Source organism: Amblyraja radiata, chromosome 40 (genome assembly GCF_010909765.2).
Source record: "Amblyraja radiata isolate CabotCenter1 chromosome 40, sAmbRad1.1.pri, whole genome shotgun sequence".
Lineage (NCBI taxonomy): Eukaryota > Metazoa > Chordata > Chondrichthyes > Rajiformes > Rajidae > Amblyraja > Amblyraja radiata.
Genome location: NC_045995.1, coordinates 1,435,044 through 1,458,272, shown reverse-complemented (window position 1 = coordinate 1,458,272; position 23,229 = coordinate 1,435,044). Strand labels below are relative to the sequence as shown.

The 23,229-nt window shown below is 45.2% G+C and overlaps 1 protein-coding gene across 1 annotated transcript in view; it reads left to right on the top strand.

Moving 5' to 3' along the window:
* The first annotated feature begins 761 nt into the window (after positions 1-761).
* Positions 762-23,229, top strand: part of LOC116967569 (NACHT, LRR and PYD domains-containing protein 3-like) — a 128,160-nt gene continuing 105,692 nt past the window's right edge. The window contains exons 1-3 of the mRNA XM_033014187.1: positions 762-832; positions 3,021-3,062; positions 7,932-7,982. Of these exons, the coding sequence (XP_032870078.1) occupies positions 3,053-3,062; positions 7,932-7,982 (61 nt within the window). The 5' untranslated portion in view covers positions 762-832; positions 3,021-3,052. The remainder of the gene's footprint in view (positions 833-3,020; positions 3,063-7,931; positions 7,983-23,229) is intronic.

Here is a 23,229-nt window from a genome sequence, read left to right as displayed (position 1 = left end):
ATCTTTATTTTTATTTATTTTTTAAATTCAATCCCACTGAAGATAATTTGTAATCACCTTCTGTCCCCTCTGTCCAGCTTCCGGGTTCACCGTTCGCAGGAGTTCCCACGGTACCCGCAAGAGTTATTACGGATATCGCACGGATATCGCACTGGCCACTACGTTCATATAATGTTGCAATACTCAACCACAAGTGTACAAGTCACTCTTGGAGAAATTCAAATTTTCTTTAATTTTCTCCCGAGTGACCAAGTTACACGATGACCTGCCGTTAGCGCTACGGTGGTCCACGGTGGTCCACGAATGCCGCACTGTTATCGCACGAGGTTCCCACGATGTTGAACTCTGGTTAACTCTTGCGTCAAGTCGCCCCGTGTAAAGGTGCCATAAGACTTTGCCTCCATCACAGTGAGGATGTGCTTGGTGAACTCACTGTGGTGGATGCTTAATTTGTGTTTATTGTATGTTTTGTTATTATTGATTCTGTGTATGACTGCAGGCAACATAATTTCGTTCAGACCGAAAGGTCTGAATGACAATAAAGGAATCTAATTCTAATTCTAATTCTAATAATCTTTGGTCTGAAGAGAGAAGGTTCTCCAGCCCGCCCTGGTGACGCACAGGCTGCAGTGCGCATGTGCACAGTCTCGCAAGTCCCCGGATGGGCGGCGCTGTCTTCCTCCCGGCCTCTTGCAGCAGCGGGGGCGGCGGCGGCGGTGGAGGAGCGGGTCCCTGACCCCGTGCCGGGCCGTGGGAGCGGGGAGAGACCTCGGTGTCCGGGCCGGGGGACTCAGACTCAGGGCTGGGGAGCAAGGACAACAAGTTGCCATCGGTGAGTATTTTGTCCGCCGGTCCCCAGTGGACGGGTCTAATGTTGGGGACAGACTTGGGTTAAATTTCCCCATTGAATTTATTTTGCTCTTGTCAGGACATTGAATTGATTGTTGTGAGTAAATGTGTCACCGTGATAGTTTGAAGCACAACAGTCATGTTCAGCAACAGCTGTGTTTTGTCACTGGATGTGTTGGTGGAGATGCTGCACATCACACACACACACGTCTATAGAGTTGTAACTAACAGTTGATGTGTTGAATGCGCTGAGCAGTCTGGTGGAGTCAAAGCAAATGTCCCAGTTTGTTTTACAGTTACTAAATGGAGGAATGTTCAGGTTACTATTTCATAATTAAACCGTCAGCTTATTTCTGGTTTCAGTTATTTTTGCTGATAAAACGTCCTCAATTACCAGAGTAAAGGCCTTTCTGAACCTTCTGTAAGGAGAGTTACACATTTTTATCGCCCTCTGGTCACAGCTGAGACTGAGTGATCTTAGGAAGATTTCGGATTTGCAACACAGAATGCATTTTGTATATGTCAATTCTCATTTCATTATTCAAATGAGTTGGGACTATTGGGTATGTGAGTGGAAATATGAAATTTACACAAATCTGTTGACCACTGCAGAATGACTTGTGACTTTTGCAACCAGATTTTTTTGCATGGAATTTTTTTTTAAATATTGCTGTTCCAGAAGATATGAAGGAAAAAGAAAATGCCGACATGCTAGAAACACTCAGCAGTTTGAGCAACATTTGATACAGTCCCAGTTCTGATAATGGATCATATACACTTGCACTTCCACTGTTTTCTCCATTCACTAATGTAATCAATAAAGTAAATACACATTGTCTTTATTACACTGGTACCAAATTGTAGTCATTTATACTTGGCCAGATCACTTGGCCAGATACTTGGCCAGATCATTGTTAAGATAAACAAATATGTTTGATTTAGATGCTAGAGGGGTTGTTTAAAGGTAGAAAGAGATCACCTGTCCACAGTTGGGATAGTTCAGGACCAGATGTAGCACCATTTAATGCAGAATTGTAACTTTCAGCTATGATAATAGAGAATGTCTGCAAGATAGCAAAGGACAATCCCTGCTTGTTGAGGATGAATCAGTTGGAGAGCTGAGTGCTGAGAGGAACAGATGATTGGTCAACAATTCAGTAGTTCAATATGCAACTGTACAGTGAAATTCTTTTAGCACATATTACACACGCAGGCTTCGCCATTATCAACGTCCAAATCAGATCCGCCCGCGAGCTCGATGTCCTGGTGCAGTTCCTGTGAACAGACCTCTCTCAGAGCCTCACCCATCTTTGTGTCCCGCGGGGCGCCTCCACCTACCTTGAAGATGCTGTAGGCATGAACCCAGTTCACCCTCCTACTGGGCCACTCCTAGCGCCTGGTGTCTCCAGCTCTCTCCCGGTAACGCCGTCCGATGAACCTTTGGGCGGGTTTGGGCAGCGTCCTGTTGAGATGAGACGGATGATTCTCCTGTGAAGTGGGACTGGTGGTGGTACTGCAAACATCACCTGACATCATGGAGACCCTGCAGAGTCCAGGCTTGGGATATAATCCTTCTATTCTGGAATGGAAACTCCAGGGGTGTGGTGGAATGTGCCATGGGAGCAGTGGGGACTACAGTTTCCAGTAGAGTTGGGATGCTTGTACCTGTAGTTTATTTCCTGTTCCAATTAGTGGGGAATATGGCAATGGGTAACATGGAGGTATGGAAGCTTTTGTCCTGGATGGCAGGGTTGTGGTGAGAATAGGGCCAGCAGAGTGTGACAGTAATTTCCCACCAGTGGGTATTTTTCCTCTTTCTCTGTGAGTTGAAGTCTCCAAACAGGTGAGGTGTGGATGTTGGGGATTGACAGAGTTTGGTCTGGAATAGCGATACGGTGATCAGGGGGTTTGACAACTTCAAGGATCTGGCACAAATGATGAATTGATGCATTGGATACATCAGACAAAGTTTTATGGATGACAGGTGAGACATGAAGAGCAATGTGGTCTACTGCATTTATTTTTTGCTAATTTGCAGGGGTATACCTTGTTTGGATGGGGTGTTTTCCACATCTCTGATGCACTGTAATGCTGTGTGTTGGTTTACAAGGCAATGTTTTCCTTCACATTCAATTGTCACCTGATGGTTCTGTTAACATTGTTTATTCCAGAGCTACAGAGTATGTGATCGTCTGTCGACATCATGGCTGAAGGTGGTAACTGGGAAGGTGATTCAGTGGCCTCTACATCAAAGAAACAAAAAGGTTTGTGAACCTTCTGTGACATATATATGATGCCCTGACAGTGGGTGTGCACCTGATGCAAGAAATTAGGTTCACATGGAAGTGGGAATAGGGAAGGGGGTGAGCCCAGAGAGTTGACATCTACAGGGACAGCACTGTCACAGGTGGGCAGATGCAGGAATTGTCTGATAAATCAGCACTCTTTTTGGAAACAAATGACTTGAGTTGCTGCAAAAGTTAAGCCAGAATATCAGAGTCTAGACTCAGATTCTGCGCAGAAATGAGCCTTTGACCCATTTTCCACCTGTCAATTTATTTACACTAATCCCATTTCTGAGCACTTGGCCTGTCGTCTACTATCCATTTACAGTTCGAATGGACATCCAGGTGCTCCTACAATGTTGTGACAGAGTACCTGCCTCCAACACCACCCCAGACAGTGTGTCCCTGACTGCAGCCATCATTGGTGAAAGATTCTTCCTGAAAGATCATCCTCTAAACCTCATGGTCCCCGCATTAAATGAATGCCCCTAGTGTTAACCGCCTCTGCTGTGGAGAAAACTATATTTTCCTTTGACCCTATTTTTCTCATAGTGTTCTGTACTTCTGGATCACTGCCTGTCCGCCCCAGCTTCAAGGAAGACGACTTAAATCACTCCAGACTGCTGATAATTGAAATATTCATTTCCAAGCAATATCCTGATGAATCTCATCTGCAGCTTCACAGTTCAAAGGCATCCTTCCCACAGTATGGAGATCAGAATTGCACACACTCCACCAACTTAAGGCTTAATTAGCTCCCTATTCATTTGTATAAGGCCTCCCTGCACTTGCATTCTATGCTGCAGCTAATGACAAGAATGCTAAATGTTGTCTGTGTGTGCTGCTGACTTTAGAGATCTATGGATTTGGACGGATGTTTCTCAGTGGTCTCAAAGCCCTTGCAATTCATGGTGAATATCCTGGTTTTATTTATCCCTCCAACATGCGTCAACTTGCTTCTTCCCACAGGCAATAAAACGGGTTAACGGACTGTGTCCCCTCCCCATACACCAACACACCTAACCTCGCCCAAACTTTGACAGCTAGACACATGTCAAAGCAAAGCCACCGTCCGGTCTGAATATCTGTTTTTAGTTCAATCTTTAAGTATATTTTAGATATGTTAATTTTAAAGTTGTATGTATTCTGTTTTTATTAACTGCACTGACGGGAACTAATTGGGAAACAATTTTTCGATTCCTCTGTGTATGTAAGTACTCAGTGTAAATGACATTAAAGTAAATACTGAAAATACTGATACTGATTAAACTTGAAATGTCATTTCTCTGCCTAACATGTTGACTAATCATCTACATATACTCATTCAAGTCCAGTTGCGTCGGTAGAAATGTATAGTTTAGTGATCAAATTTTAGCAGATAACTGAAAGGCCAAAATCGGAAATACTTGGATCAACATTATCAGATTATCGAGCATCGATAGTAAAGTAACGAGCATCCAAATTTTGTATTGGATATCTGGAGATAACATAGAAACATAGAAACATAGAAACATAGAAAATAGGTGCAGGAGTAGGCCATTCGGCCCTTCGAGCCTGCACCGCCATTCAATATGATCATGGCTGATCATCCAACTCAGTATCCTGTACCTGCCTTCTCTCCATACCCCCTGATCCCTTTAGCCACAACCTTAAATCTACGTTCTCTGTTTCTTAATTTCCCCAACTCTGGGTCTCAGACACTATCCACTCCCATCACAAACTTATTCATCTCAATAAGATTATCCCTCGTCCTCCTGCGCTCCACAGAATAAAGTCATTGCATGCTCAAACTTTCCATGTAATTCAGGCCCTCGAGTCCTGGCAACATGCTCTTCAATCTTCTCCGTGCCCTTCCCAGTTTGGTAACATCTTTCCTTTCACAGGGTGTCCAGAACAGAACACAATACTGTAAGTGTGACCTCACCAAAGTCTTGTACCCCTGCTACATAATGTCCCGACTTCTATACTCAATATTCTGATTGATGAACCCTGTCATTCACTGGGGCCCTGTCATGCGTTTACTTCCCTCAATGCAACACCTTGTACTTATCTGTATTAAACTCCATAAAAAATTCCTCAAGCCTCATCCATCCCAATATAGATATATTGTTCCCCTCAATATTCTCCAGTAATTTGTCTCCACAGACATTAGGTTCATTGGTCGATAGTTCCCATGGTTTCCCTTGCACCCATTTTAAATTCAGGCAAAGCATAGTTTATTTATATTATTTCAGTTTCAGTTATTTATGGTGAGCAACTTCCTAAATTCCCAGAATCAAGGCCGTTCTGAGCGTTCTGTCAGAAGAGTTGAACATTTAATGCAGAATTGTTTCGTTCAGCTGTGATAATAGAGAATATCTGCAAGATAGTAAAGGATAATCCCTGTTTGTTGAGCCGCCATTTTCAACGTCCAAATCGGATCCGCCCACGAGCTCGATGTCCTGGTGCAGTTCCTGTGACCAGACCCATTTGCCACCTGTCCATTAACCATATAACCATATAACAATTACAGCATGGAAACAGGCCATCTCGGCCCTACAAGTCCGTGCCGAACAATTATTTTCCCTTAGTCCCACCTGCCTGCACTCATACCATAACCCTCCATTCCCTTCTCATCCATATGCCTATCCAATTTATTTTTAAATGATACCATCGAACCTGCCTCCACCACTTCCACTGGAAGCTCATTCCACACAGCTACCACTCTCTGAGTAAAGAACTTCCCCCTCATGTTACCCCTAAACGAATGTCCCTTAATTCTGAAGTCATGTCCTCTTGTTTGAATCTTTCCTATTCTCAAAGGGGAAAGCTTGTCCACATCAACTCTGCCTATCCCTCTCATCATTTTAAAGGCCTCTATCAAGTCCCCCCTTAACCTTCTGCGCTCCAGAGAATAAAGACCTAACTTATTCAACCGTTCTCTGTAACTTAGTTGCTGAAACCCAGGCAACATTCTAGTAAATCTCCTCTGTACTCTCTCTATTTTGTTGACATCCTTCCTATAATTGGGCGACCAAAATTGTACACCATACTCCAGATTTGGTCTCACCAATGCCTTGCACAATTTTAACATTACATCCCAGCTTCTATACTCAATGCTCTGATTTATAAAGGCTAGCATACCAAAAGCTTTCTTTACCACCCTATCTATATGAGATTCCACCTTCAAGGAACTATGCACGGTTATTCCCAGATCCCTCTGTTCAACTGTATTCTTCAATTCCCTACCATTTACCATGCACGTCCTATTTTGATTTGTCCTGCCAAGGTGTAGCACCTCACATTATCTCACATTTATCTCACATTACCTCACATTCTCTCTACTCTAATCCAATTTCTGAGCACTTGGTCTGTCGTCTACTATCCATTTACAGTTCAAATGGACATCCAGGTGCTCCTACAATGCCTTCAACACCACCCCAGACAGTGTGTCCCTGACTGCGCCCATCACTGCTGAAAGATTCTTCCTGAAAGATCATCCTGTAAATATCATGGTCCCCGCGTTGAATCGATGCTCCATAGTGTCTACTATGGAGAAAACCGTTTTTTCCATTGATGCTACTTCTCATAGTTTTCTGTACCTCTATCAAATCACTGCTTGTCCACCCCAGCTTCAAGGAAGACAACTTAAATCACTCCAGTCTCTGCTGATAATTGAAATATGCATTTCCGAGCAATATCCCGATTAATCTCATCTGCATCTTCTCCAATGCAAAGGCATCCTTCCCACAGTATGGAGATCAGAATTGCATACACTCCTCCAACTTCCGGCTTAATCAACTCCCTATGAATTTGTATTAAATCCTCCCTGCACTTGCATTCTATGCTGCTGCTAATGACAAGAATGCTAAATGTTGTCTCTGTGTGCTGCTGACTGCAGGAGCAGATGGAGACGGATGTTTCTGAGGAGTCTCTAGGCCCTTATGGTCATTCATGGTGAATATCCTGCTTTTATTTATCCCTCCAACATGCGTCAACCTGTAACTTATCAGGATTAAACTTGAAATGTCATCTCTCCGCCTAACATGTTGACTAATCATCCACAAATAATGGTCCCACTCCACTTGCAGCGATAGAAATACATCGTCAACTGTTTACAAATTTGTCAGATAATAGGAAGGCCAAAATCGGTAATACTTGGAACAAATTGATCAGATGTAGGTTTATCAAAGTAACAAGCAACTAAATTTTATATTGGATATCTGGAGATCACATAGCACCAGATTCTAGGGAATATTCTTCCACGCTCTTATCAAATTCGTGAACCAACCTCTCAGAAGCTAGGGTTGTATTCTGGTTCTCCCAATTTACCTTGTTGCGGCCCTTGCCGCCTCTATATTACGCTGTGTCATATGCCAATAAGGGTAGCAAAACAAAGATAAGGCAGGAAGATGGGTCCCACTCTGGACATTCCACTTCCTCTCTCTTCCTATCCAGCAGAAGGTACAAAAGTTTGAAAGTGCGTATCACCAGATTAATTTCCCCTCTGTTGTCAGGCTTCAGGGATCTGGCATAAATGATAAATTGCTGCATTGGATAGATCAGACAACATCTTATGGATGACTGTGCAGACACGAAGAGATGGATGGTCTACTCTTGCTTTTCTTTTTGTTAATTTGTAAGTGTATACCTTGTTTGGATGGGATGTTTTCCATATCTCAGTTGCACTGTAAGGCTGTTTGTTGGTTCACAAGGCAATGTCTTCCTTCACATTCAATTGTCACCTGATGGTTCTGTTAATATTGTTTATTCCAGAGCTACCGAGTTTGGGAACTACTGTCGACATCATGGTTGAAGGTGGTGACAGGGAAGGTGATTCAGTGACCTCCACATCAAAGAAACAAAAAGGTTTGTGAGCCTTCTGTGACATATATATGATGCCCTGACAGTGCGTGTACACCTGATGCAACAAATGAGGTTCACACAGAAGTGAGAATAGGGAAGGGACTGAGCACAGAGGATTGATATCTACAGGGATAGCGACGTCACAGATGCAGGAATTGTCTGATAAATCGGCACTCTTTTTGGAGACAAATTATTTGAGTTGCTGCAAAAATTAAGCCAGAATATCAGAGTCCAGAAACAGATTCTGCGCAGAAATGAGCTTTTGACCCATTTGCCACCTGTCAATTTATTTACACTAATCCCATTTCTGAGCACTTGGTCTGTCGTCTACTATCCATTTACAGTTCGAATGGACATCCATGTGCTCATACAATGTTGTGACAGAGTACCTGCCTCCAACACCACCCCAGACAGTGTGTCCCTGACTGCAGCCATCACTGCTGAAAGATTCTTCCTGAAAGATCATCCTCTAAACCTCATGGTCCCCGCATTAAATGAATGCCCCTAGTGTTAACCACCTCTGCTGTGGAGAAAACTATTGTTTCCATCGATGCTACTTCTCAGAGTTTTCTGTGCCTCAATCAAATCACTGCTTGTCCATCCCAACTTGAAGGAAGACGACTTAAATCACAGGTACACAAAAATGCTGGAGAAACTCAGCGGGTGCAGCAGCATCTATGGAGCGAAGGAAATAGGCGACGTTTCGGGTCGAAACCCTTCTTCAGACTGAAGAAGGTCAGACTGAAGAAGGGTTTCGGCCCGAAACGTCGCCTATTTCCTTCGCTCCATAGATGCTGCTGCACCCGCTGAGTTTCTCCAGCATTTTTGTGTAACTTCGATCTTCCAGCATCTGCAGTTCCTTCTTGAAGACTTAAATCACAGTCTCTGCTGATAATTGAAATATTCATTTCCGAACAATATCCTGATGAATCTTCTCTGCATCTTCACAGTTCAAAGGCATCCTTCCCACAGTAGGGAGATCAGAATTGCACACACTCCTCCAACTGAAGGCTTAATTAGCTTCCTATAAATTTGTAACAAGGCTTCCCTTCACTTGCATTCTATGCTGCAGCTAATGACAAGTATGCTAAATGTTGTCTTAGTGTGCTGCTGACTTTAGGGTTCTATGGATTTGTATGGGAGTTTATCAGGGGTCTCTAGGCCCTTGTCATTCATGGTGACTATCCTCTTTTTTATTTAACCCTCCAACATGCGTCAACTTGCACTAATCAGGATTAAATTTGAACTATGATTTCTTCGCCTATCTCGTAGACTATTCATCCACAAATACTGGTTCAAATCCAGTTGCGGCGCTAGAAATACATCGTCAACTGATCACAAATCTGTCAGATAACTGAAAGGACAAAACGGTAATACTGGGAATGAAATTATCAGATGTAGATTTATCAAAGTAACAAGCAACCAAATTTTATATTGGATATATAAAAAGTTTCTTCTATTCTTGGGGGAGAGCAACCCAAGGCTTTTAGGAGATATGTGAAATCCAGACGGACAGACAACACTGGTGTCCAGATGCTTAAAGTGAACAACTGTCTGATCACTGAGGACCAGGCGAAAGCAGAAGCTCTTGCAAACCAATTTCAACACGTTTTCACCCGGGAAGATGTGGAGCCTTCATCATTTCCAGTCCTACCACCCAGCCCGTATGCTGATTTGCCTGCTATTAAAATTGAGGTTGAAGGTGTCAAGAAGTTATTGCTCAACATCAATACCACAAAAGCGATTGGACCAGATCAGATACAGAATCAAGCCCTCAAGATCGCAGCCGAAGCACTGGCTCCAGTTTTGCAGTTCATTTTTCAACAACAGCTTGACTCGGGTGATGTTCCGCTGGATTGGAGGAAGGCTGACATCACTCCTCTCTTTCAGAAGGGTTCACCCACCAACCCAGCGAATTATCGTCCTGTTTCATTAACAAGTACTTGCTGCAAATTGCTGGAGCATTTAATTGATAGTAATCTGATGCGACTCGTGAGCAAACATGACATTCTTGCTGACAACCAACATGCATTTAGGAGGCATAGATCATGCGAGTCTCAGCTTATCCTGACGACAAATGATCTGGCCAAGCACCTTGATAGTAACGTCATCGCGGATTTAGTTGTGCTGGACTTTTCTAAAGCATTTGATGTCATCCCACACCAGAGACTGCTTCGGAAGCTTGACTTCTTTGGTATTCGTTCCAACACGAAACAATGGATTTCCAGTTTCCTGACAAAACGTCTTCAGCGTGTGTGTGTGTGTGTGAACGGAAAGAGCTCCAATTGGCATCCAGTGTTGAGTGGTACACCCCAGGGCACAGTACTTGGCCCACACCTATTTTTGCTTTACATAAATGACATCCATGAAAAAGTCGCAAGTACGACCAGACTATTCGCTGATGATTGTTTGCTGTACCGTCCAATTAAGTCAGCTGATGATGAAGATGCTCTCCAAAAGGATCTCGATACTATGGTTGAGTGGTCACAACAATGGGGCATGCAGTTCAACCCTTCCAAATGTGAAACCATGAGTGTCATCAGAAAGAGGAATCCATGTGAAACATCTTGCAATATACTTGACAGCTTCATCCACGCTCTTATCGAATTTGTGAACAAACCTCTCAGAAGCTAGGGATGTATTCTTGTTCTCCCAATTTATCTTGTTGCAGCCCTTGCCGCCTCTATATTACGCTGTGCACATGCCAAAGAGTGTAGTAATACAAAGATACGGCAGATAGATGTGTCCTACTCTGGCCAGTCCACCTCTTCTCTCTTCCGATCCAGCAGAAGGTACAAAAGTTTGGAAGTGCGCACCACCAGATTCTGTTATCTTCCCCTCTGTTGTCAGGCTTCAGGGATCTGGCACAAATGATGAATTGCTGCCTTGGATAGATCAGACAAAGTCTTATGGATGACTGAGCAGACATGAAGAGCTAGGTGGTCTACACTTGCTTTTATTTTTTTGTTAATTTTTAGGGATATACCTTGTTTAGATGGGATGGTTTCCATATCTCCGTTGTTTGTTGGTTCACAAGGAATTGTCTGAAAAATCAGCACTCTTTTTGGAAACAAATGATTTGAGTTGCCGCCAAAGTTGTCAGAATATCACAATCCAGAATCAGATTCTGCGCGGAAATGAGCCTTTGACCCGTCTGCCACCTGCCATCAGTAGATGTACTCTCAGCCATGATGTGTGATCCCTGCCTAGCTAGCCTGAAACAAAACATGTGATTGGGCAATTGGCATCCGACTCAATGTTAAACGTGCTTTGATTGGACAAAAGCTACTCGAAAAATCTCAGATTACCCACTATGGTAGTGTCGTCTGCCAATTTGAAATTTCAATTCGATTTTTACATGGCTGCACAGTCATGGGCGTGCAGGGAGTAAAGAATGGGAGTGAGAACGCATTCTTGCGGAGCCCCTGTGTTGAGTATTAGTGTGGAGGATGATTTGTCCCTATTCTCGCAGATTAGGGTCTGTTGGTCAGGAAGTCTATGATCCAGTTGCAGAGGTATGTGCCGATACCAAATCCCACGAGTTTGGTGATAAGATTGGATGGTATAGTGGTATTAAACGCAGAGTTGGAGTCTATGAATAGAAGTCTTGACGTCGTATCCAGGCATTCTAGGGGAGAGTGTATGCCATGGTCCGTGGACCTGTTGTGGCGGTAGGCAAACAGCAGTGGGCCAAGGTCATTCGATAGCTTTTAATGCGTTTCACAACTAGCCTCTCAAACATTTCACAATGATGGATTACAAGGCCACTGGACGATAGTCCTTTAGGCGTGAGGTCTTGATTTTTTTCAGCACTGGGATGATGGTGTTCTTGAAGCAGGTGGGTACCTCAGAACAGACTAGGGAAAGATGAAAGATGTCCGTAAATACTCCCGCTATCTGGTCCGCGCAGCTACTCAGGACATGACCAGTTACTGTTCGTTGGTTTACACTCAGACAGGCCACTCTAACATCTGCTCCAGTCTACAGGGTAGAGGCACGCTGCTCGAAGCGAGAATAGAAAGCATTCAGTTCATCGTGCAGGGCCGCACTATCACCAACAATGTTGCCTGGCCTTGCTATGCAGCCAATTATCTTAATCAGATCCTGCCACATTCTCCGTGTGTCCAAGTGATTATACTGCGACTCAAGTTTGTCCCGATATTGTCTCTTGGCATCCTTGATGGTTTTGCGGAGATAGCGGGCCCCCTTCTACAGCTCGGAACCATTTGACTTGTATGCAGCAGACATGACATTAACCTGTGAATGTACATTGTGGTACATCCATGGTTTCCTGGTTGGGGAACATTCATTTTGACTTTGCCTGCACACAGTCGTCCGCGCACCTGCTGATGAAGTCAGTCACGGCAGTGGTGTACCCATTCATGTTAGCTGCGGAATCGCTGAATCTGGACAATTCCACTGACTCAAGGCAGTCGGGTAAGATGTTATCCCTGTCTGTTGAGCATCATTTCACAACTCTCTGTACCGGATCTTCCTGCTTCATTTATTGTTTGCAGACAGGGAGCACAAGCACAGCTAGGTGATCAGATTCCTAGAAAGAAATGGCCGAGGAAAGGAGTGTTAGGGATTTTGTATTGATGTATAGCAGTGGTCGAGGGTGTTCTGGCCCCTGGTGAAACAAAAGACACGCTGGTATGGCATGCAGGGTCTGATTGTGGCCGAAACCCATGTTCCCAGCAAGCGTCGACAACTCCGGGAAACTACAGTCACCGTGGTGGTGGTGGATCAATGTAGAGAGAGCGCGATGAACGATAACAACAGTCACCGTGGTGGTGGATCAATATAGAGAGAGCGGGTGAACGATAACAACAGTCACCATGGTGGTGGTGGATCAATATAGAGAGAGCGGGTGAACGATAACAACATTCACCATAATGGTGGTGGATCAATGTAGAGAGAGCGGGTGAACGATAACAACATTCACCGTGGTGGTGGTGGTGGATCAATATAGAGAGAGCAGGTAAACGATAACAACAGCTATAAACAAATAGTGTTATACTGCATCTATATTATTCACAATTAGTTCATTGGTATGGTGTTGTGTTTTATAGTGAACAAACTGAAACCAAATTGAGTGGGCAATAACTTTCCACCAACCCGATCATTTTTATTAGGAGCCCAACACAGAATAACACATATTACCATATTCACCTCCTCAGAGGGAAACATTGTGGGTATACTGAATCAACGGATAGAAAATAAAATAACAGATACACCAAGTACAATTTCGCTTTCATGCTGATCTGAATCTTTAACATGACATTAAAAAAATCAGAGATCAATTGATTTTGTCTAAGAACTCTAAGAGTTAACCAGAGTCTTATCTCCAGTAGATTATAGTCACGGCAGTGCTGCACAATGTTTCGTAGCTGCAAGAATCCACGAGAGACATTGGAATTGGATTTCATTTCTTGACGCTAGGATTAGCGCAGCTACAATCCTAACATGTACCGTCAAGATTTCAGGCTTTATGATGAAAGTAACTGGCATTGTGCAAGAGGAAAGAGTATTTTAAAATATTTAGCGTTCACCGGAGAGCCATCGCGCACCTCTGTGACGACCTTATTCGTGGGGGTCGGTATCCTCTTAAGAGATCTCCCTAGAGTCTCCCTGGAGGTTATTATCCGGTAATTAATAGATTATTTGGTTAACAATGCATCATCAGCCTGGCTCGGTTTTGTGCTTTTTCCTGGAGCAGCCTGGCCTACTGGACATACCCCACATTCCTGCTCTCAACAATAGGTAACATGGATGAAGAAGCATAACTAACCTCAACCTGCTACGCTAACTCACTTTGTCGCAGACAGTCCCGTTGCTCACATCACTCGTGTTTACACAAAACACAAAATGCTGGAGTGGAAGAAACGGACACGCGACGTATCAGGTCGGGGAAACTCCTTCAAATTCCCCACTTAAAACGCCTCCTATCTATTTCCCACAACTGATGCTGCCTGATCTGTGGAGTTACTACATCGCATCGCGATTTGCTGACGATTCCAGCATCCCGAGTTATTTGTGATTCTTGGTTATATTTCCTTTCACCGTCGATGTGTAGGTTCCTCTGCATGAATAACGCAATTCCAGCCGGAATTTGCAGCTGGCTATCAGTAGGTTTGAGCGCATAGAAAGCAGGACTAGTTGTTGTAGATGCAATATATTAATCCAATGTCATAGAAAATGGTCCCAATGTTGGTGGCGTCCAGAACCAGGGGTCACAGTCTAAGAATAAAGGGAAGGCCATTTAAAACTGAGATGAGAAAAAAATTTTCACCCAGTGAATTTGTGGAATTATCTGCCACAGTAGGAACTAGAGGCCAATTCATTGGACAAATTTAAAAGAGAGTTAGATAGAGTTCTAGGGGCTAGTGGAATAATGGGATATGGGAAGAGGGCAGGAACGGGTTACTGATTGTGGTTCATCAGCCATGATCACATTGAATGGTCATCGATGGGCCAAATGGCCTCCTCCTGCACCTATTTTCTATGTTTCTGAAATTATGCCGCTCCATCGCGTCCGATATTTAAGTATCTGATCCTGAGACTTTGACACCAGGAAAATCTTTCTACATTTATTTTGGCCATCGCTTTCAGTGTTTTGTCGGTCTCCATGAACTATGATCACTTTTTTCTAACCTCCGCTCAGCTCATTCCTGTGCATCCAATTTCAGTTTTTTCACCAATATTACCATCCGAGGAATCAAACTGGTGAAGGTTTGTTGAACTCCCTTCTTGAACACCCTTCCTTGGATAAGGAAGTCAACTTGCGGGGAATGTTTCGAGTGCAGTTTCCGCAAGGCCCCGTATTATTTGAGCAAGACATTCTTGTTCATGTCGTCGAATCAACGAGCCCTGAAGGTCATCTTGATGTTTCCATTGCCTGTTTTACTTGTATGTTTACCAACTATGTCTACAAGTCGAATAGAGGGGTCCATTTGTCCAGGTGCATGGTCCCTATAAGGTGGACTGGCAGGTCGATAGGGTTGTGGCGGTCGTGGGAGATAAGCCACTCCTTGGATCATCCCCCTCGCCGATTGAGGGACGTTGGTCTGCCAAGGGGTTTCGCTGTGTGGATTACAGACTAGCGTTTGAACCTGCCTTGCGACTGGCCTTTTCGTGACCTCGTCCAGGCCGCTACACTGGTGATCTCGCCATTCATCACACGTCGTGATGGATAGCAACGCCGTTGCACTTAAGCTCCCTACTCTGTGGACCGAAGAGCCTGACATCTGGTTCCAGCAGGCAGAGGCACAATTTGCTGTACGAGGTATTACAGCGGATGAAACAAAATACTTTTACGTGGTCAGCGCGCTTGACCAAGCGACTGCCTTTCCTTAAAGCCCTGCCGTTCACTAACAAACATAAGGGCCTTAAGGAATTCCTTATCAGGAGGTTTGGCCTTGGTGAATCTGAGCGGGCAGCTGAGCGACCGCCGGCCGTCTGTCCTCCTGGAGGACATGCTCACCCTAATGGGGGACCACAAACCTTGATTTCTATTTAAATTCGCTTACCTGCAGCAGCTCACCAGGGATCCCTTTACGGACATGCAGGCGCGGACCGAGCAGGCCGACAAGCTGTGGATGTCCCGCTAGCGGGACCTGGAAACAGAGCATGTCGGGGCCGCTATCGATCGCATCTCTGCTGCTCACAGTCGGCCCCCGCGTCAAAATCCGGACGCCATTGGGCATTCCACTGCAGGTGAGTCTTTCCAGCACGGCACGCTTGCAGTTCCACCCAACGCCAGCAGAGGGTGTTGGTGCTATTACCATCGTCGCTGGGGAGCTACAGCCAGGCTATGTCGTCCACCCTGTTTATTCCTGGGAAACGAAGAGCCTGACATCTGGTTCCGCCAATGATTCCTTCGGCGGCCGGCAAAATTAATCGCGTCTTCGCATGGGATCGCCGCACTGGGGGTCGATTCCTCGTGGACACTCGTGCGGAAGTGAGTGTTCTGCCTCCATCGCTGACATCCGTTCGGTCAAAAGGGGCTTCCTCCTCACCGCGGCGAATGGGAGTTCTATTCGCACCTACGGGTTTCGCCACAGCTCTTTTTCGTGGGAGTTCGTCATCGCCGACGTTTCCCAGCCGCTGCTGGGCGCCGACTTCCTTCGAGCCCATTCACTGCTCGTGCATGCCTAGCAGCGGAACCAGATGCACTCCGTCACGCAGGAGCCGGTCTTCCTCCGTATTGGTGATCCTGTATCACGCCCTGATGGTCCCCTGTCGTCTGTGGATGCGACTTTCGCGCGCTTCCTAGCGGATTTTCCGGACATCCATGAACCCCGCTTCCGCTCCTCCACCCCCAAGCACGGGGTGGAGCACCATATCTCTACTACCGGCCTGCCTGTGCACGCCCGGGCACGTCTTGAGCCAGACAAGCGTCGTCTGGCTCGGTTGGAGTTCCGCCTGATGGAGGCGATGGGCATCGTGCGTCCCTCCGATAGCCCATGGGCGTCACCGCTCCACATGGACCCCAGGGCGGATGGGGGCTGGCGCCTGTGTGGGGATTACAAGTTGCAAGGACAAGACGGTCTGAGCTACAGCGAGAGGTTGAATAGGCTGGGACAGTATTGCTTGGCGCGCAGGAGGATGAGGGGTGATCTTAAACAGGTGGACAAAATCTTGAGAGGAATAGATCTGGTAGATGAACAATTTCATGCCAAAATTAGGTCGTTTTTTCACACAAAGGGTGACGGGGTATGGTTCAAGTTGCCAGAGGAGGTATTTGAAGCAGGGATTATCCCAACGTTGAAGAAACAGTTAGACAGGTACATGCATAGATCTGCTGTAGCTTTGGGAGCAACAACAACAGCAGCAGCAGGAGGAGCTTAGCAAGAGATACGACTGATTGGCTCTAGCCCAAGTGGGAGGAGAGAAGTGAAAACAGTTTAAGTACAGGTCAAGGACAGGCAGACTTGACTCAGAACTGCTGTAGCTTTGGGAGCAACAACAACAGCAGGAGGAGATTAGCAAGAGATACGACTGATTGGCTCTAGCCCAAGTAGGAGGAGAGAAGTGAGTCAGTGCTGGGAAAACAGCTGAAAACTGAGGAATTTGGTTTGTAAATTGGTAAATCAGGCAATTTATCAGTCAATTTAAGTAAGACTGCTCTTAGGGAGCGGCAGTGAGTGAAGTGCCCTGTGAGAAAAGTGTGAGTCTTTGGCTCGAGAGTCTTCGGAGAGGAGGCTGAGGAGAGGAGACTACACAAAACACTGCAGAGGGAGAGACGAAAGAAGGAGATGTCAGGCAAGCTGATTCAGTGTGATGCTTGCAGTATGTGGGAGGTCAAGGACACCGCTGGTGCCTCTAGCTGCTACAAATGCGAAAAGTGCATCCAGGTAGAGCTCCTGAAGGGCCGTGTTGGGGAACTGGAGAAGCAAGTGGATGACCTCCGGTTCGTCCGAGAAACGGAGTCGTTCGTCGACAAGTCCTACAGTACGATTGTTACACCTAAGGTACTGGAAGAGAGAAGGTGGGAGACAGTGAGAACGGGAGGGAAGAATGGAATGCCAACGTCCCCGGGGGTTGTACCTCTTGTGAACAGGTTCACCCACTTAGAAGCTGTCGGGTCAGAAGAGGTGTTTACTCTGGGCGGCGGACTGGCTAGTGATGCGAATAGGGCTGTTGAGCCAAAACCAAAAAGGCCTAAGGCAGGCAACGCCATTGTAGTAGGGGACTCCATTGTGAGAGGTACGGACAGGGGTTTCTGCGGCAACAGACGGGATGCGAGGATGGTGTGCTGCCTTCCTGGTGCCAGGATCCAGGATGTCACGGACAGAGTGCAGAAAATCCTCAAGGGCGAAGGTGAACATCCGGAAGTGGTAGTGCATGTCGGCACAAACGATGTCGGAAAGAAGGGGATGAATATTCTGCAGCGTGACTTTAGAGAGCTCGGAAAAATGCTGAAAAACAGGACCTCCAGGGTTGTTATCTCCGGTTTGCTTCCAGTTCCTCGTGCTGGCGAGAGCAGGAACAGGGAGATACGGGACCTGAACGTGTGGCTGAGGAACTGGTGCACGGGGCAGGGATTTAGATTCTTAGATCACTGGGATCTGTTTTGGGGTAAGGGGGAACTGTACAAAAGGGACGGATTGCATCTTAACAGGTGTGGGACCAGCATTCTGGCAGGCAGGTTTGCCACTGCTACACGGGTGGTTTTAAACTGAATAAGGGGGGTGGGGTGTCGAATGGGCTAGTGGAGGATGGAGTTAAAGGGAAAGGGTTTCTTAAAGGTGTGAGCGTAGAGACAGAGGGGTGTAAAATGAGGGTAGAAGCAATAGGTAGCAAGGTGAAAAGTAAAAGTGGCAGGCCGGAAAATCCAGGGCAAAAATCAAAAAGGGCCACTTTTCAACAAAATTGTATAAGGGGTAAGAGTGTTGTAAAAACAAGCCTGAAGGCTTTGTGTCTCAATGCAAGGAGCATTCGTAATAAGGTGGATGAGTTGAATGTGCAGATAGCTATTAATGACTATGATATAGTTGGGATCACGGAGACATGGCTCCAGGGTGACCAAGGCTGGGAGCTGAACATCCAGGGATATTCAATATTCAGGAGGGATAGAGAGAAAGGAAAAGGAGGTGGGGTAGCGTTGCTGATTAGAGAGGAGATTAACGCAATGGAAAGGAAGGACATTAGTTTGCAGGATGTGGAATCGGTATGGGTAGAGCTGCGAAACACTAAGGGGCAGAAAACGCTGGTGGGTGTTGTGTACAGGCCACCTAACAGTAGTAGTGAAGTTGGAGATGGTATCAAACAGGAAATTAGAAATGCGTGCGACAAAGGCAAAACCGTTATAATGGGTGACTTCAATCTACATATAGATTGGGTGAATCAAATTGACAGGGGTGCTGAGGAAGAGGATTTTTTGGAATGTATGCGGGATAGTTATCTAAATCAACATGTAGAGGAACCAACGAGAGAGCAGGCTATTTTAGACTGGGTATTGAGTAATGAGGAAGGGTTAGTTAGCAGTCTTGTTGTACGTGCCCCCTTGGGCAAGAGTGACCATAATATGGTTGAGTTCTTCATTAGGATGGAGAGTGACATTGTTAATTCAGAAACAATGGTTCTGAACTTAAAGAAAGGTAACTTTGAGGGTATGAGACGTGAATTGGCCAAGATTGACTGGCAATTAATTCTAAAAGGGTTGACGGTGGATATGCAATGGAAGACATTTAAAGACTGCATGGATGAACTACAAAAATTGTTCATCCCAGTTTGGCAAAAGAATAAATCAGGGAAGGTAGCGCATCCGTGGATAACAAGGGAAATCAGGGATAGTATCAAAGCGAAGGATGATGCGTACAAATTAGCCAGAAAAAGCAGCATACCGGAGGACTGGGAGAAATTCAGAGACCAGCAGAGGAGGACAAAGGGCTTAATTAGGAAAGGAAAAATAGATTATGAAAGAAAACTGGCAGGGAACATAAAAACTGACTGCAAAAGTGTTTATAGATATGTGAAAAGAAAGAGATTAGTTAAAACAAATGTAGGTCCCTTGCAGGCAGAAACGGGTGAGTTGATCATGGGGAACAAGGATATGGCGGACCAATTGAATAACTACTTTGGTTCCGTCTTCACTAAGGAAGACATAAATAATCTGCCGGAAATAGCAGGGGACCGCGGGTCAAAGGAGTTGGAGGAATTGAGTGAAATCCAGGTTAGCCGGGAAGTGGTGTTGGGTAAATTAAATGGATTAAAGGCCGATAAATCCCCAGGGCCAGATAGGCTGCATCCCAGAGTACTTAAAGAAGTAGCTCCAGAAATAGTGGATGCATTAGTAATAGTGGATGCATCTTTCAAAACTCTTTAGATTCTGGAGTAGTTCCTGAGGATTGGCGGGTAGCAAACGTAACCCCACTTTTTAAGAAGGGGGGGAGAGAGAAAACGGGGAATTACAGACCAGTTAGTCTAACATCGGTAGTGGGGAAACTGCTAGAGTCAGTTATTAAAGATGGGATAGCAGCACATTTGGAAAGTGGCGAAATCATTGGACAAAGTCAGCATGGATTTACAAAAGGTAAATCATGTCTGACGAATCTTATAGAATTTTTCGAGGATGTAACTAGTAGCGTGGATAGGGGAGAACCAGTGGATGTGGTGTATCTGGACTTCCAGAAGGCTTTCGACAAGGTCCCACATAAGAGATTAGTTTACAAACTTAAAGCACACGGCATTGGGGGTTCAGTATTGATGTGGATAGAGAACTGGCTGGCAAACAGGAAGCAAAGAGTAGGAGTAAACGGGTCCTTTTCACAATGGCAGGCAGTGACTAGTGGGGTACCGCAAGGCTCAGTGCTGGGACCCCAGCTATTTACAATATATATTAATGATCTGGATGAGGGAATTGAAGGCAATATCTCCAAGTTTGCGGATGACACTAAGCTGGGGGGCAGTGTTAGCTGTGAGGAGGATGCTAGGAGACTGCAAGGTGACTTGAATAGGCTGGGTGAGTGGGCAAATGTTTGGCAGATGCAGTATAATGTGGATAAATGTGAGGTTATCCATTTTGGTGGCAAAAACAGGAAAACAGACTATTATCTAAATGGTGGCCGACTAGGAAAAGGGGAGATGCAGCGAGACCTAGGTGTCATGGTACACCAGTCATTGAAAGTGGGCATGCAGGTGCAGCAGGCAGTGAAGAAAGCGAATGGTATGTTAGCTTTCATAGCAAAAGGATTTGAGTATAGGAGCAGGGAGGTTCTACCGCAGTTGTACAGGGTCTTGGTGAGACCACACCTGGAGTATTGCGTACAGTTTTGGTCTCCAAATCTGAGGAAGGACATCATTGCCATAGAGGGAGTGCAGAGAAGGTTCACCAGACTGATTCCTGGGATGTCAGGACTGTCTTATGAAGAAAGACTGGATAGACTTGGTTTATACTCTCTAGAATTTAGGAGATTGAGAGGGGATCTTATAGAAACTTACAAAATTCTTAAGGGGTTGGACAGGCTAGATGCAGGAAGATTGCTCCCGATGTTGGGGAAGTCCAGGACAAGGGGTCACAGCTTAAGGATAAGGGGGAAATCCTTTAAAACCGAGATGAGAAGAACTTTTTTCACACAGAGAGTGGTGAATCTCTGGAACTCCCTGCCACAGAGGGTAGTCGAGGCCAGTTCATTGGCTATATTTAAGAGGGAGTTAGATGTGGCCCTTGTGGCTAAGGGGATCAGAGGGTATGGAGAGAAGGCAGGTACGGGATACTGAGTTGGATGATCAGCCATGATCATATTGAATGGCGGTGCAGGCTCGAAGGGCCGAATGGCCTACTCCTGCACCTAATTTCTATGTTTCTATGTTTCTATAGGACAGGTTTGCTGTAATATGGGCTAAACGCGGTTAGGTGGGATTAGTGTAGCTGGGAAATGTTGGCCGGCGTGGGAAAGTTGTGCAGAAGGACCTGTTTCCACGCTGTAGAACGCTACGATTCAATGACTCTATGACTTCATAAGGGTAGAAGCAATAGGCAGCAAGGTGAAAAGTAAAAGTGGCAGGCCGGAAAATCCAGGGCAAAAATCAAAAAGGGCCACTTTTCAACAAAATTGTATAAGGGGTAAGAGTGTTGTAAAAACAAGCTTGAAGGCTTTGTGTCTCAATGCAAGGAGCATTCGTAATAAGGTGGATGAGTTGAATGTGCAGATAGCTATTAATGACTATGATATAGTTGGGATCACGGAGACATGGCTCCAGGGTGACCAAGGCTGGGAGCTGAACATCCAGGGATATTCCATATTCAGGAGGGATAGAGAGAAAGGAAAAGGAGGTGGGGTAGCGTTGCTGATTAGAGAGGAGATTAACGCAATGGAAAGGAAGGACAATAGTTTGCAGGATGTGGAATCGGTATGGGTAGAGCTGCGAAACACTAAGGGGCAGAAAACGCTGGTGGGTGTTGTGTACAGGCCACCTAACAGTAGTAGTGAAGTTGGAGATGGTATCAAACAGGAAATTAGAAATGCGTGCGACAAAGGCAAAACCGTTATAATGGGTGACTTCAATCTACATATAGATTGGGTGAATCAAATTGGCAGGGGTGCTGAGGAAGAGGATTTTTTGGAATGTATGCGGGATAGTTATCTAAATCAACATGTAGAGGAACCAACGAGAGAGCAGGCTATTTTAGACTGGGTATTGAGTAATGAGGAAGGGTTAGTTAGCAGTCTTGTTGTACGTGCCCCCTTGGGCAAGAGTGACCATAATATGGTTGAGTTCTTCATTAGGATGGAGAGTGACATTGTTAATTCAGAAACAATGGTTCTGAACTTAAAGAAAGGTAACTTTGAGGGTATGAGACGTGAATTGGCCAAGATTGACTGGCAATTAATTCTAAAAGGGTTGACGGTGGATATGCAATGGAAGACATTTAAAGACTGCATGGATGAACTACAAAAATTGTTCATCCCAGTTTGGCAAAAGAATAAATCAGGGAAGGTAGTGCATCCGTGGATAACAAGGGGAATCAGGGATAGTATCAAAGCGAAGGATGATGCGTACAAATTAGCCAGAAAAAGCAGCATACCGGAGGACTGGGAGAAATTCAGAGACCAGCAGAGGAGGACAAAGGGCTTAATTAGGAAAGGAAAAATAGATTATGAAAGAAAACTGACAGGGAACATAAAAACTGACTGCAAAAGTTTTTATAGATATGTGAAAAGAAAGAGATTAGTTAAAACAAATGTAGGTCCCTTGCAGTCAGAAACGGGTGAGTTGATCATGGGGAACAAGGATATGGCGGACCAATTGAATAACTACTTTGGTTCCGTCTTCACTAAGGAAGACATAAATGATCTGCCGGAAATAGCAGGGGACCGCGGGTCAAAGGATTTGGAGGAATTGAGTGAAATCCAGGTTAGCCGGGAAGTGGTGTTGGGTAAATTAAATGGATTAAAGGCCGATAAATCCCCAGGGCCAGATAGGCTGCATCCCAGAGTACTTAAGGAAGTAGCTCCAGAAATAGTGGATGCATTAGTAATAATCTTTCAAAACTCTTTAGATTCTGGAGTAGTTCCTGAGGATTGGTGGGTAGCAAACGTAACTCCACTTTTTAAGAAGGGAGGGAGAGAGAAAACGGGGAATTACAGACCAGTTAGTCTAACATCGGTAGTGGGGAAACTGCTAGAGTCAGTTATTAAAGATGGGATAGCAGCACATTTGGAAAGTGGTGAAATCATTGGACAAAGTCAGCATGGATTTACAAAAGGTAAATCATGTCTGACGAATCTTATAGATTTTTTCG